A 16,472-nucleotide genomic window follows, 5' to 3' on the forward strand; every position below is an offset into this window, starting at 1 on the left:
AAAACACAACAGAAACTTTTAAGTCAGGAAGAAAGAGTTGAGAACTTCAAAGAGAGTAGAGGATGATGCATGTGTGTAAAAGACTATGCAAAGCTAGGTTCCAGCAAGTCCTCTTGGCACTTGTTTAAAAGATGAAAAGTCACTAGATGATAGAGTATATAGAAAATGAGAAGAAAATCTGAAAGCTTTCATGTTACATTAAAGTTATTAGAAAATATGCCAAAAAGTACAAACATCAATTTTAAAATAACTTCAAAAGGGACATGGATAAGCTAATTTGCATTTTCTTCAAAAGTAAGTTCCATGCTTTAAAGTATGTAAAAACTTTCCACATTGAAAAAAAAAAAAAAAATCTACAATGATTTAAATTAAAATATCCCAGACTGCCTTTTCAGTAATTCTATAGCTCTGCTGATGAAATGATAAATAAACAAGCAGAATGGGACAATTCTCTTACTAACAAAAGACTCTTCCAAAGCACAGTGATTTCAGATGCATGGCTATAATGGAAGATGGAAAAGAACTCCTTTGCTAATACTCACTGAGCACCTACTGTTAATCAAACCCTGTAATATATAAACAAAACCAAACCTGCTGCCTTGAGTCCATTCTGACTTAAAGTGACCCTACAGGACATAGTAACACTGCCCCACACGATTTCCAAGGGTATAAACCTTTACAGAAGCAGACTACCACATTTTTTTCCCGTAGAGCAACTGGTGAATTTGAACTGCCGACCTTTCGATTAGCAGCTGAATGCCACCAGGGCTCCTAAAGTAATTATCAAAAAAAAAAAATTTTTTTTTAAATGTTATAAATCATTTTTCCATTTCAGCTTTAAATGTTAAAAGAAATGTAGAAGTCACTCTATGTGTTAGTTTGCTATCACTGCCTAACAAATTATGACAAATTGGTGGCTTTACACCAATATATCTTAAATTCTATAGGTCAGAAGTCTGACACAGGTCACAATGAACTAAAATCAAGGTGTTAGCAGGGCTACATTCCTTTCTGGATTCTCTAAGGAGGAGAATCAGTTCACTTGACTTTTCTTGACTCATGGCCCCTTTCCTCTATCCTCAAAGCCAGAAAATTGCATCTCTCTGATCCAATGACTACAGTCTTATTTCACTCTTTATTAACTAAAGCCACAACAGGCTTTAGTTAAAGGATTTGTGGTTAGATTGGGTCCAAGTAGATAATCCCCATAATCTCTTTATTTCAAGGTCCATAACCTTGAAAATGTCTGCAAAGTTCCTTTTGCCATGTTAGATGACATATTCAGGTTTCAGAGATTAGGACATGGACATCTTTGAGGGGCCATTATTCTGCCTACCAGATTATAGGCATCAAATGTTTAAACTAAATGAGTTCAGCAAAGATATCTTATAGATCGATAGGGCATGTAACAGTGATTGATTACTTGAAAACAAACAAGTAATATTTGAAAAATCTCTAGGTATACAACAATCACACAAACTAATATAAATAAGATTTCTACAACTATTACAACAAAACATAATTTTAGGCTAAAATTAAGTAACAGCAGTATAAGGGATTTGACTCTTTCCCTTTGCTGTCAAAAGACTATCCCTCTCCTACAGGACATAAGAGCATATTCTCTGGAGAAAAATTAGCCAGGCAAAAGTAAATGAAGTAAAAAACTGGAACCAGAAAGCTTAAATGTAGTTCTGCTTTCTAAACTGTTGTTGTTGTTGTTACGTCCCATCGAGTCGGCCCCCACTCATAGCGACCCCTCCTTGGGTTTCTGAGGTAGTATCACTACGAAAGTAGGATTGCCCAACCTTCCTTCCAAGGAGTGGCTGGTGGGTTTGAACCACCAGCCTTCTGGTTAGCAGTCAAATGCCTTAGGCACTATGCTACCAGAGCTCCTAAGAACCTCTTAAATCACTGTAATGCAAAGCCAATACACAAGTAATCAGAATTTCCTTAGCACAGAAATAATTTAAAGAGAAATGAGTGTGCTAAAAAAATATATACACCTACTTTTCTGAAAACATAAAATTGATGAAATATAATTTTTCATTAAAAACTTTAATAAGTGCATCTGTATTAAAACTAGATAATTAAGATTTGACCCAATTAACATATTTGAAAATTTTGTCAAGTTAGTAATGCAGAAGGCTGTTTGTTGTCATCAAGATGCCTATCATAAAATGATGTTCTAGTAAGACAGAAATAAGTATTATGACACCTAAACATAATTAAATTTTTCACAGTAGACAAATGATAAAAAAAAGAAAGGGTGTCACTTTAAGGACAAAGATACGCTTGACCCAAGCCATGGTATTTTCAATTGCCTCCTGCATGTATAAAAGCTGAACAGTGAATAAGGAAGACCAAGGAAGAATCGATTCATTTGCATTATGGTGTTGTCAAAGAATATTGAATATATCATGGACTGCCAGAAGAATGAACTAATCTGCCTTGGAAGAACAGCCAGAATGCTCCGTGGAAGCAAGGATGACAAAGCTACCAGCTGCTCCATGGAAGGAAGATGGGGCAATCTACTTCCATAAGATTTACTGCCTCGGAAACCCAATGGGGGATGCTGTAAGTCAGAATTAACTCGATGGCAATGAGTTTGGTTTTTGGTTTTGGAAGTAAAGTTAAGGCCATTTTTCTCAGGAGGTCGTGGCAGTCAGATGCTTGGCTTCTTCAGATGCTGCGGCTTTGCAGATTGTTCCATTAGCTCGCACTTCACACTCATGGCAGGCTTTGGAGACTTTCTACTGAACTACCATTTTTCTACCTGCTCATCAGTGCTGAGATCACCACCATCAAGTTCTCTGACCTAAAGTCAGTGTCCACCATCTGCTCAGTGCTTCAGAGTAAGATATTCACTATTAATTTCTCTAATGTTTACTAAAAGGACTAACAAATCTGTACTGGAAGAAGTGCAGCCAGAATGCTCCTTGGAAGTGAGAATGGCCAGACTTCATCTCAACGGTTATGGTGATGTTACAAGGAACCATTCCTTGGAGAAGGGTATTATGCTTCATAAGGCAGAGGGTCAACGAAAAAGGGGAAGGCCCTCAGCAAGATGGATTGACACAGTGGCTGCAACAACGGGCTCAGGCATAGCAAGGATCGTGAGGCTGGCACAGGACTGAGCAGTGTTTTGTTTTGTTGTACACAGGGTCATTGTGTGTCGGAGACAACTCAACGGCACCTAACAGCAATAACATTTGCTACAGCTCCTCTGACCTGTGGTGGCAGCTTTCTTGAAGTCTATGCCCCCAAGTTATGCCAACAATGGTATAAACCATATTTCTTATTAACATGGCTTCCATTTTCCTAATTAACTCCTTACAGATATAGTCACTAAGCTGCTACAACTGTAGGAAGTCTGTATTTTAGTCCATGGAGACATTCTTGGAATAGCAGCAATCTTGTTTAGAAAGGTAGCATCATGAATTAGTTAAAAGTATGCACTCAGTCGACTGGTACACCATGCGATCCTCAGCCTATACAACTATGAGACCAGAAGAACTAGATGGTGCTCAGCTACCACTGTCAACCACTCAGAGGGGGATCTATGTAGGCGATCCTGGATACAGAGGGAGAACAATGTGGAACAAAACTCAAAATCATTTGGGGAAAAAATGAAAAGGGAGACCAGGTTTGCTGGTCTGATAGAGCCTGGTGGAACCACTGAGACTATGGTCCCTAGCTGCCCTTCAGGTCTGGAATTGACCCCATACCTATGCTTCTAGCCAAATAAAAGACAGGCATAAGAGTTGAACATGACCTGAGGTAGATACATCCCTTGGAGAGAACAATCATGGGAGAAAGAAGGGCTGTTTATGCATAAGGAGACAGTTCAGGGGGCAGGGGTGCATGGAGGGATGGACACAGGGAAGAGGTAACTATCAGAAGGAAGTGGGAGGGGAGGTGTTGCATTGAGGTAAACTGTCAATGTCATCAGACAATGTGTATGTGAACTGCTGTAAGGAAAATGAATTTGCTCTGTAAACTTTCACTGAAATCACAATAAAAAAAAAATGTAGTAGTAAAGAAAAAAGAGGGAAAAAAAAAAAAGTATGCTGTCAGGAGCTATCTAAGTTTGAATCTTAGTTCTACCATTCATAAGCTTTATGACCTTGGGAAAGTTACTTAAATTTTGTCTGTTTCTCATCTGTAAAATGGTAATGATGTTAATAACTATTTCACAGTATCTCTACTGAAGTAGCTTGTCCAATCTTCCTTCCGAGGAGTGGCTGCTGGGTTTGAACCACCAGCCTTCCGGTTAGTAGTCAAATACCTCAGACACCACGCCACCCGAGCTCCTAACTGTGATTAAGTCATTGAAGTAACTAGAGATGGACCATTTACAGAGCCAGTATCAGATGTTACAAAATCAAATCTCTGCATAGCCAGAGAAGATATATGAAGAAATTTCTAAAACCAAATTATTTCTTTTACTTATTAATACCTGAATATTTCTATTTTTGTTGACTGTTCCTGAACTATTTTTCCGTATCTCACACTGATGACTTTTTTTTCTTATGTTTTTTGGTATATAAACCAAAATGTCAGATATTCAAAGTTTAAAACACAGGTAGCCCCCAACTTAGAACATATTCGAGTTATGACAAACTGTACTTATGATTATCTGTTCTATCTTATCCTTAGAAAGATGTACTATATACAATGTTGCAATGCGTAATTTGCTGATGTTATCATTCTCAAATGTAAAGTTTCCAACCTCCAAAGACAAAGATTATATTTATAAAGGTCCTGATAATAAAAGACAGTAATAATGAAAACTAAAAAAAAAAAAACCCAAAGTATTCGTCTTATGTCAGAACCAACTTATGACAGGTTAGTCACTGGAACAGAACCCTGTAATAAATCACAGACCTCCTGAATGTACCACTTGTAATAAAGGAAGGTTCATGGCTTGTGAGATGAGGTGAAAAAGGGAATGTTGGTAAGACAGTCAAAGGAGACATCCTCTTTACTGATACTGTTAGATTTCTCATAACAAAAAGTACTCAAATAATTAGTTTTTTATTGTGGGGAAAAAATATATGTATAACAAAAGATTTCCCAAATTAACCACTTTTACATGCACAACTCAATGACATTATGTTTATCATGTTATGAGACCATCATCACTATCGTCTTCCAAATTATCCCACCACCATTAACAAAAACTCAGTGCTTCCTAAGCAATGACTCCCCCGTTCCTCCCTTTGGTAACCACTAATAAACTTTGGTCTCTATACATTCACCTTTTTCAGATAAGAAAAATCATGTAATATTTATCTTTTCTGTGACTGACTTCTTTCATGCATCATGATATCTGCAAGGTTCATCACTTTGTAGCATGTATCAGGACCTCACTTCTTTTTATGGCTGGGTAATAGTCCATTATATGTACATACCATATTTTGTTTATCTAATCTTCTGCTGATAGACATTTAAGTTGTTTCTGCCTTTTGGCTATTAGGAATACCGTATTTTTATACAAATAACACATATATTCACATTTTTTGGCCAACCATGCCCTTCCTGTGCAAGGTATTTTTCTAAGTGCACTATGCCACTATTTTTTCATGTTGCTATACAAAGAGCAGCTCTGGTGGCATAGTGCCTAAGACATTTGACTGCTAACCAGAAGGTTGTCAGTTCAAACCCACCAGCAACTTCTCAGAAGGAAGATTGGACAATCTACTTCCATAGAGATATCGCCTCGAAACCCAAGAAGGGGTCACTATGAGTTGGACTCGACTCAACTTGCTGGCAGTGAGTTTGGTTTTTGGATTGGGTATAAAAATTAGCATAGCATGCTTATGAAAATACCTTGTGGAGAGGGCATAGTGGGCAAACAAGTGCAGAATGAATGTTATTTGCTTAAAAATATAATAGTGCTATGATGAACATTAGTGGGTTTCTGTCTGTGTTCTTGCTTTCACTTCTTTCGGGTTTATACCTAGTGTCTTAGTTATCTAGTGCTATCATACCATAAACGCCACAAATGGACAGCAAGCAAACATTTATTATCTCACAGTTTAGGAGCTGGAAGTCTGAATTCAGAGTACTGGCTCGAGGAGAAGACTTTCTTTCTCTGTGTCTCTTGGTCCTAGGAGGATTATAGTACAGAGGTTCTGGGTCCAAAGGACATGCTTTGCTCCCAGATCTTACCTGGTGGTAGTAGATTCCCCCAATATCTACTGCCTTCTCTCTCATCTCTTATAAGATAAAAGGTGTTATAGACCACACACCAAGGAAGCTTTCCTTACATTTTGATCACTGTTGTAATGGGACTGAGAGTGTTGCATCCCACCCTTAATCCTCTTACACCTAATTGGTATATCACATCAGATTCCATCTTGGGGTATCATTATATATCTGTCACATTACATCATTACATAACTGCTAAACCACTGAGAAGCACAGCCAAGTCAAGTTGACCCAAATTCTGTGAGGACAGAATTCAGTCCATGATACCTAGGATTGGGATTAGGAGTCTGCATTTAAGACAGAGACAGAATCTCTCATTCTTACATTATGGAACAGACCTTTAGCCAGTACCTGACACCAAGTGAATGTGCTCATCAAAGGTTTTCTGAATTGCCATATGGGTTGATGGAGGGAAGGGAAGGAAGAAGGGGAAAAGGAAAGACAATAATCATAAATGTTTTCTACAGTTATTTTCAAATGTTAGCATGCATAAGAATAGCATCTAAGAAATTTAAAAATTAGATTACCATGCCCAAACCCATAGATTCAAATTCATTAGATCTAAGATGGGTGCAACAATATGAATTCCTACAAACACCCCAGATGATCCTGAATCAAATAATCCATGGCCTCACAATCATTTCCAAACCTGGTGCCATATAGTACTCTGTGCTGCAACAAAAATATATATTGAAAAAATTGTTCTTTGATAAAATAAGTTAGGAAAACAACATGAATAAACAAAGTAATCATGTTGCTACACAGAATTTTTCAGAGATTTAAAATGTATTAAAATTCTACCAGATAAGAAAATAACCATACCGCATATCTTAAAATTACTGGATATTGAATCTTTTCTTAGTGTTTCACTCACCAACATCTGTAAGAACTTTTAAACTCTTAAACAAACAAAAAAAAAAAAACTAGAGACAAAGAATAAAATAAAAGGAATTGGACTAAACTAGAAAATTTTAAAGCTTTCTCATAATCCTAGGCTAAAATAGCAGAGAGGAAAATAAAAAAAATAAATAAGAGAATCCTTTAAGTTATTAAAGGGTCATCTTTTTTCTTACATAATACTCAGCTATGGTCACATAAATATCAAAATAACAGATAATTTCCCTTTTTATCATAACTTCAAAATTAAAGATGATAATAGTGGCCATAAGGAATTATTTAAACAAAAAAGAAACAAGAAAAGAATTTTTCATAAGACGATATTCTTTGTAGAAGATGACATAAGAAATAATAGCTTTCCTGTAAGATCTTAGGAATAGCCACTGATATCAAACAGAAAATATTTTAGAAATAAAAATTAGTAGACTTATTCAAAGAAGGAAAACTCTCTCTAGTGAATGTATAAACAAGATACCTAAAAAAATATTTTAAACTAATAGTGACTACAAATAAAACTATTTCAAGTTGATCTATTTAAAGCAGCCAAAATAAACTACTTCAGTTAACTAAGAGTTAACATTCCAGATTTGCCTGCTCAATGGGGCATAACACAAAACCAAATAAAATAATCTAAGTGATTTCTCTTAAATAAGATCCCTTAAGTTATTATAATGTAAGCGGTTACTAGAATCCAAAAAAAAAAAAAAAAAAATTAGAAAACTGTTACTTTAAGGAAAAACAAAAACAAAAACAAAAACAAATTATGACAACTAACCTGCTAAAATATCTTTATATCTCCTTTGGTAGGCAGATAGGTTTGTGAAAAGTGATTACCTGGGATCAATGCAGAAAGCAAAAAATATTTCCTCCTGAGAATTCATACCTACAAGCCAATGCTTATGGGTTCGGAACGAACAGTTATACTACTCATTTAACAGATGATGCATAAACCAAACTTATTTAAAATGTTCTCAGGTGGTAGTCCCCAGGCACCTGGTAATAGCAAATGAAAATGCTTTAGGAAGAAATTCTTTAAGCCCAAATTTTAAGAAATTTTTAATGAGAAAAATACTAGTATCCTGAAACAAAAACTGGAGAAAATTTACATATATACATTTACAAAAAAAAAGACATACTTCTAGCCAAAAAATATCAATATCAAATATCAGTATCAATAAATGTCCGAAGTTATCAGTTATTCAGGAAAATGCAAAATAAAATGACAAGGTACTATTTTACATATACCATACTGAAAAAATATTAAAACTTTAGATGAAACAAGTTTATGAAGCAAAAGAAATTCTTAAGCACCATTGCTGTTATGAGTATAAACTGATTTGGAAAACAATTGTCTTTATTGAGCAAAACTGAAGATGCAGATATCCTACAGCTCTGCAAAGCCATGCCTTGTTATATTATTCCCTTACTCTTGCTCCAAGAGACATTATTATGCTCCAAAAGACATTCACAAGAATGTTCAAAACAACAAAGTGGCACCGAGGAAGAGGAAAATACAGAGAGGTACACAAGAGGTACAGACAACAAAGAAAAACCTCCTTATATACTTACATACTGTGCTGTCAGTGATAACAAACACTAACCTACAGGTGAATACATGGGTAGACATGCTGAATGATCAGGATCGTCTAGGGGAAAGGGAATATACCCTTTGGCAGATTATATTTCGACATATGTATTTGTATGTCCTGTAAAAATGTCTAAATATGTAACACAGCTAACAAGGGGCAAAGTTATGATAACTTCTTGGCCACAGCCAACCACCCTGAGAAGTGAATAGTTGGATCTGTGGGCTCAGGACAATGGTCACAGGGGACATCAAGCTCAACTGGCATAACATACTACACAAAAACACTGTTCTACAATCTACTTTGGTTGGTGAGTGGCATCTGGGGTTTTAAAAGCCTTCAATCAGCCATCTAAATGCAACAATGGGTCTCTCCTCGTCAGAGCAAAGAAGAATGAAGAAAACCAAAGATGCATGATAATGATTAGTCCATGGGACTAACAAACCATGCGATCCTTAGCCTATATGACCTTGAGACCAGAATAACCAGATGGTGCCCGGCTATCACTGTCAACCACTTGGAAAAGGATCAATATAGGAGATTGTGGATAGAGTGGAAAAACAATGTGGAACAAAACTCAAAATCATTAAAAAGACCAGGTTTGCTGGTATAATAGAGCCAGGTGAGACCCCTGAGACTACGGCCCCATAGCCTCCCTTCAGGTCTGGAATTGAACTTACTCCTATGGCTTCCAGCCAAACAATAGACAGGCATACGGGGTGAACATTTATATCACATAAGTCCACTACTTGGAGCCATCAATCAAGGGAGAACAGAAGGGCAGTGTTTGTACAGGTTGATAACGTGAAGCAGGAATGCACAGGAGGGAAGGACACACGGAAGAGTTAACTACAGGGAGGAAGTAGGAAGAGAGCTGTTACACTGTGGGGAATTGCAGTCAATATTATGAGGCAAAATGTGTATGAACTGCTGTATGAAAAATGAATTTGCTCTGTAAACTTTCACCCAAATCACAATTAAAAAAAAAAAAATCTTGAAAACAAAATTCTTTATAATTTTAAAAAGATGGAAACAACCAAACTGTCCATCAACAAAACTAAAGAAAAACTAAATAATGATATATTCTGTCAATGGAAAACTACACATTAGTCAAAATGAATGAGCTACAGCTACATAGATCAGCATATATGAATCTCTTCATCATAATGTTGGTCAAAATAGCAAGTTAAAAGGAAAAAAAAGTTTTAATCAATTTACACCAAATTCATACCCTACAAAACTAAATAATATATCATTCACAAATAGATACATTTGCAATGTATTATAAAGAGAGAAACAAGAATGAGAAATATAAAGTTGAGTAAACAGTTTATCTCTGGGCAAGACAGTTGGGAATATGAATGCAATGGGGTTCTCAGAGGATTTAAAAGACTTGGGTAATGCTCTCTTTTTTAAGTTGGAAGGTATATACCTTGAGTGTTCATTATTACTATACTTTAAATTGGTCATAAAGACTATAAACTCTCAGATATGTAAGTATGTATGTATATTCCATAAAGTAAAATAATAAAATTTTTAAAAAATAACCAGTAGCAAAATATACATTTCTTTCTTTCATGTTGTCTCTTTCTCTTTATCACCATCTTAAATTTTGGCCTCAAACTATTATGATGATTCTGATAAACAAAGGAGCTCTGGTGGTGGAATGTTAAGCTCTACAGCTAAATTAAAAGTCAGTTGTTCGAATCCACCAGCTGTTCTGTGGAAGAAAGATGTGGCAGTCTACTTCCATGAAGATCACAGCCTTGGAAACATTATGGGCAGTTCTATTCTGTCCTATTGGGTTGCTATGAGTTGGAATCGACTCAACAGCAATGGGTATGATAAATAAGGAATACATTACCGTGTTTCTTATTGGAATCTTCTTGGGTTCTGGTGGCACATCCTGTGGAACAAATTTCACTGGTTCCTTAATTTGTCTCCTTGATCGTTTGGTCCCATCTGGTAAGGTTTCCATGGCCATGTCTGCTTCCATGTCACTGCTCCCTGCCTGATCACATTCTGAGCATTGCCTACATAAAGGGGGAAAAAACAAGAAGAATGTTAAATTCATATACTTATTTTTACCTTCGAGCTTCAGCTAGGTGCTCTGGTGGCATAGTGACACGTGACTGCTAACGAGAAGGCTGGTGGCTCAAACCCACTCCTCGGAAGGAAGACTGGGCAATCAACTTCCATAGAGATACCGCCTTGGAAACCCAAGGAGGGTTGCTGAGTTGGAACTGACTCGACGGCAGTGAGTTTTTTTTTTTTTTTTTGGTTTAGCTTCAGCTAAAGTTTCTACAAACACAAAATCCAGGTATATGTGAAGAATATAAAAATACACACAAGTAGATATGACCACAGGATACATAGTGATTGAATACAGGAATGCACACACATTTTTCTAAGAATGATGACCAGTAATACAATATGTAAAGCAATTTAATGTATTACTTCATGTATCATAAGAACATGTTGTATTACTTTATGTATCATAAGAACACAAGCAACATGTATATTTAAGTGAACAATAGATAAAAGCAATTCAATACTGATAATAAAGATAGTTTTCCTTTGGAAATCATGACTTTTCCTTAAGTGACATACAGTATGATCCTGAAAATCAAAATCATTCATAGACGTGACTCTATTCCTTGCTACAGTTTTCATTTCTTTTAATCTTAGTTAATAATGGGCTGTGATCAACATCTTACCAAAAGAAGCCTACAGAAATGGACTCTAAAAGGACTGGAAAATAAAGGGGTCATTTTAATTGATGGCCCACTGTCGTCGTTGTCATTTGCAACTGAGCTGATCCCAATTCATGGTGATCCCATGAGTAGAACTGAACTCCATAGGGTTTTTGGTGACATACAGCATAACCCTAAAAATCAAAATCATTCATACACTCGACTCTACTCCTTGCTACAGCTTTCATTAGTTTTACTCTTAGTTAATAACAGGTTGTAATCAACGTCCTACCTAAGGAAACATATAACAACCATATAATCTACTACACTGGGAATGAAAAATTGAAGAGGAGTGGCTAGCATTCATCATTACAAAGAATGTTTCAAGATTTGTCCTGAAGTACAATGCTGTCAGTGATAGGATAATATCCACACGCCTACAAGGGAAACCAGTTAATACAACTACTATTCAAATTTACACATCAACCACCAAAGCCAAAGATGAGGAAATTGACAATTTCTTACCAACTTCTGCAGTCTGAAGTTGATCAAACATACAATCAGGATGTGATTATTGCTGGTGATTGGAATGAAAAAGTTGGAAACCAAGAAGAATCACCAGTAGTTGGAAAATTTGGCCTGGGTGATAAAAATGATGCTGTAGATCACATGATGGAATTCTACAAGACCAATGACTTATTCATTGCAAATGCCTTTCTCAACAACACAAATGGAGACTACACACGTGGACTTCATCAGATAGAGTACACAGGAATCAGATCAACTACATCTGTGGCAAGAGGCGATGGAAAAGCTCAATGTCTTTAGCCAAAATAAGGCCAGGAGCTGATTATGGAACAGACCATCAACTACTCATACGCAAGTTCAACTTGAAGTTGAAGACAATTAAAACAAGTCCACAAGAGCCAAAATATGACCTTGAATCTACCCCTCCTGAATCTGGAGACTGTCAAAAGTATAGATTCTATGCATTGAAAACTAACAACTGAAAACCAGAAGAATTATGGGATGACATAAAGAATATCATCCATGAAGAAAGCAAAAGGTAATTAAAAACACAGGAAAGGAAGAAAAGACCAAAATGGATGTCAGAAGAGACTATGAAACTTGTCCTTGAGTGGAGAGTAGCAAAAGCAAATGGAAAAAATGACAAGATAAAACAGCTGAAGAAAAGATTTCAAAGAGTAGCTCAAGAAGACAAAGTCAATTATTACAATGAAATATGCAAAGACCTCGAGTTAGAAAACCAAAAGGGAAAAACAGGCTTGGCAATTCTTAAGCTGAAAGAACTAAAGAAAAACGTCAAGCCTTGAGTTGCAAAATTGAAAGAGTCTATGGGTAAAATATTGAATGATGCGGGAAACACCAAAGGACAGAAGGAATATACAGAGTCACTGCACCAAAAAGAATTGTTTGATGTTCATCTATTTCAGGAGGTGGATTTCAGGGACCTAAGAATAGGCTCTGTTTGCCAAAGTCGGCAGGGACATACCAGAGGCTGAAACAGGAAAGGAGATAGGTGGTGAATATATAAGTGCTGTCAACTAGCGAACAGAGGTGAACAGTACACTGCTTGCGTCAATAACATATAAACAAAACAAATGAAAATCGTGGGCAAGTCATTCCCACATATAACCACCAATGAAATATAAACACAAAAACGTCACAATGCCTCAGAGACAACAGAGCATCACAGTCCACACAAAGAAGCAAGATAAAGCAGGAAAAACAGGGGACCAAGATACAGACTCAAAATACATCCCTGAGGAAGATGCAGCATTAGAACTCCCTGATAAGGAATTCAAAAGAACTGTACTTATGCATCTTCAACAGATTGAGAGACAGATGAAGGAAAACACAGAGAAAACTCTAGAACAATTTCAAAGGACAATACAAGAAGAAAATGACAAAATAAATGAAAAATTAGAAATGATACAAAATCTACATACAGAAATCCAGAAGATTAATACTAAATTTTCAAAAATAGACAAGACATTCAAAGGGCAAAGGAACAGAATTGAATCAATGGAAGTCAGAATTACGGAGACTGAAGGCAAATACCTGAACCCTTTTTCAGAAAGGGATCAATCAGAAAAAAGATCAAAACAAAATGAAGAAAGCCTAAGGTTCATGTGGGATATCACCAAAAGGAATAACCTACGTGTAACTGGAATTCCAGAATAGGAAGAGACAAATAAAAGTACAGAGAGAATTGTCGAATATTTGTTGGAAAAGAATTTTCCTGATATGATGAAAGATGAGAATATATCCATTCAAGAAGTCCAACGAAGCCCAAACAGGATAGACCCCAAAAGAAAATCACCAAGATATATCATCATCAAACTCACCAAAACCAAAGACAAAGAAAAAATCCTGAAAGCAGCAAGGGAAAAACAAAAAGTTACCTACAAGGGGCAACCAATAAGACTAAGCTCGGATTTCTCAACAGAAACCATGCCGGCAAGAAGACAATGGGATGGGATATATAAAACCCTGAAAGGGAAAAATTTCCAACCAAGAATTATGTATTCAGCAAAACTGTCCTTCAAATACAATAGTGAAATTAGATTTCCAGATAAGCAGAAACTAAGGGAATTTGTTAAAACCAGACCAACCTTACAAGAGATGCTAAAGGGAGCCCTTTGGACAGAGAAGCAACAAACGCCAACAACAACTGATCATTAACACATATGGTGATATAACCTAGAAACCAAACTACCTGTGGAAGTATCCAAAGCAAGTAAGCCTACAAGATCATAAACAGGGAACCAGAGACATCAATTGACAAATGAGGACAACTACAAACCAAAAAGACGGAAAAAACTGTGTCGTTAAAAAACTTCTAGATGGTAGGGAAGTCAAGACAACTAGTAAGATAGAAGAGACTATTCTAAACTTGGGAAGAAAAAATTACAGGATAACCTCAAAGAAAAATGATAAATCTTCACATCAAAAAAGAGGACCTGCATAAATATTCAGCAAATACTAAAACAATAGCAATAAAGGAAGTGATAACATGATTCATAGACAAAACAAGCTCAACACAGAAAATTGTATGGAACAAAGAAATCGACATCACGAAAAAGCACATAACAAAAATGACAGCAACAAATTCTTATTTGCCAATAATTACATATCCAGAAAGGGACTTATATGGAATGCTATGCAGCACTAAAGAATAATGTAGAGTCTGCAAAATACCGCATAATATGGATGAAACTGGAGGACATTATGCTGAGTGACATAAGTCAATCACAGGACAAATATAGTATTAGTTTGTTGTTATGGAGGGTAAAGGAAAGGTTTACATATGGAGGGAAACTTTCTTTGTTGGTTGCCAAGGGTGGGAGGGGAAGGGAAGGAACACTGCCAAAAAAAAAAGCATTGACCCATGTCACTTTAATTTCATGTATTTCACTGTACATAAATTATATTTCAATAAAATTTAAAAATAAAGCTGTTAAAAAGAATAAGGGAAAAACTGCTTTCCACATTCAAGGCAAACTTGATTAAAAATAAAAAATGAAAGGAAAAAATAATTCTTTTATAATAAAAAATTTTTTCTTGAGTAACAGACAAAAATAATTTTCTAAAACTTGCTCACTCCAAAATTAATACACCGAATAGTTATCCAAAATTAAAGTGATTTTAAAGACCAAAAAAAGAAAAAAAGACTAATCCCACTGCCATCAAGTTGATTCTGACTCATAACGACCCCCTATTGGGTTTCCGAGGTGGTAGATCTTAACGGAAGTACATTGCCCCATCTTCCTTCTATGGAGCAACTGGTGGGTTTGAACCACCAGCCTTCTGGTTAGCAGTCAAATCCCTTAGGCACTGTGCCACCAGAGCTCCCCAAGAGGCCAAAAGAAATCTAATTACTAGAAACCTTAAGAAATTAAAGGATTCACTACTCTGCAATATTAGCTTCTACTTTTACTTAAAACATTATAATCAATGAATAGGACCAAAGTGGTTTAGTCCATTTCAGAATGCTTTCACCCTAAAGACTATCCACTTTCATTGGAAGTTCTTCCAGAAACTTTCATAAAACTAGAAACCTGATCTCTGCAAGTAGAAATATTAGAAAAATCCATAACTTCATTTGAGGAGAAAATTGCACATCTCTATGCCCAGAATCATGATAAAATATCCTGGCCTTAATAACTGCCAAGGAGCTGTGGCAGCACAGTGACTAAGGCATCTGACTGCTAACCAGAAGGTTGGTGGTTCAAACTCACCACCCACTCTGCGGAAGTAAGACCGGGCAATCTACTTCCATAAAGATTTATTGCCTCCAAAACCCAATGGGGGTCGCTATGAGTTGGAATTGACTTGATGGCAGAGGGTTGGTTTGGGCTTTATTAGAGATTGTCAAGCTAGCTTTTGATTTAGAAACCCATGTAGAATACTTAGTAACACTGTGGGCATTCCAATATGCTATAGCAGTTTCTTCTTAAATTCTGCAAGTGTCAAATACACATAGGTATTAAAAGAAATACCCTTTACTATGTTTGAAAAGAACAGACCAGTAAGAACATCTCAAAACAAATGAACATAAAAATACTACTAAAATGCAATCCTGTGAATATGGTGAAAGGATTTAATCTTCCTAAGAAACTGAGCAAAGGTAACTTTAGTAGGTAAAACAATGTGCTTAATGGTCTGAGGAACACACATGACCTTCTCTATAGTTACCATTTAAGAATTTGGGATTCACTCTTTTCTAAAACTTAGAAAGGTAAATTATCTGAAAAGAATCTCGTGTCCATTCCAAAGCTTTCAATTTCCTAAATGCGCTTTCCTATAAGGATTGAGTATAAAATTTGAACATCTGTCTCTCCCTTGGACTAAAATTAAGAAAAGGGTAAAACTCATTATAGATATCATAAGCATTATTAAACATCTGTAGTGATTCAATATGCCTAAGTTAATGAAAAATACAATTCAGAAACATATGTCAAATGTTCCTAGATTTTCAAAGAATCAATGATCTTAAATATAACTAACACAAACAACAAATACCAGAAGTAAACCCTTAGCTGTCACTAATAGAGAAATAAAA

At 36.0% G+C, this 16,472-nt stretch overlaps 1 protein-coding gene across 1 annotated transcript in view; it reads right to left on the reverse strand.

The window, feature by feature from the left end:
- The window catches only part of PHF14 (PHD finger protein 14), a 254,861-nt gene that overhangs the window by 148,664 nt on the left and 89,725 nt on the right, over positions 1-16,472 (reverse strand). The window contains exon 14 of the mRNA XM_042781427.1: positions 10,558-10,726. Within this exon, the coding sequence (XP_042637361.1) occupies positions 10,558-10,726 (169 nt within the window). The remainder of the gene's footprint in view (positions 1-10,557; positions 10,727-16,472) is intronic.

This window comes from Orycteropus afer, unplaced genomic scaffold (genome assembly GCF_000298275.1).
Source record: "Orycteropus afer afer isolate SDZICR_OR568_19922 unplaced genomic scaffold, OryAfe1.0 scaffold00119, whole genome shotgun sequence".
NCBI lineage: Eukaryota > Metazoa > Chordata > Mammalia > Tubulidentata > Orycteropodidae > Orycteropus > Orycteropus afer.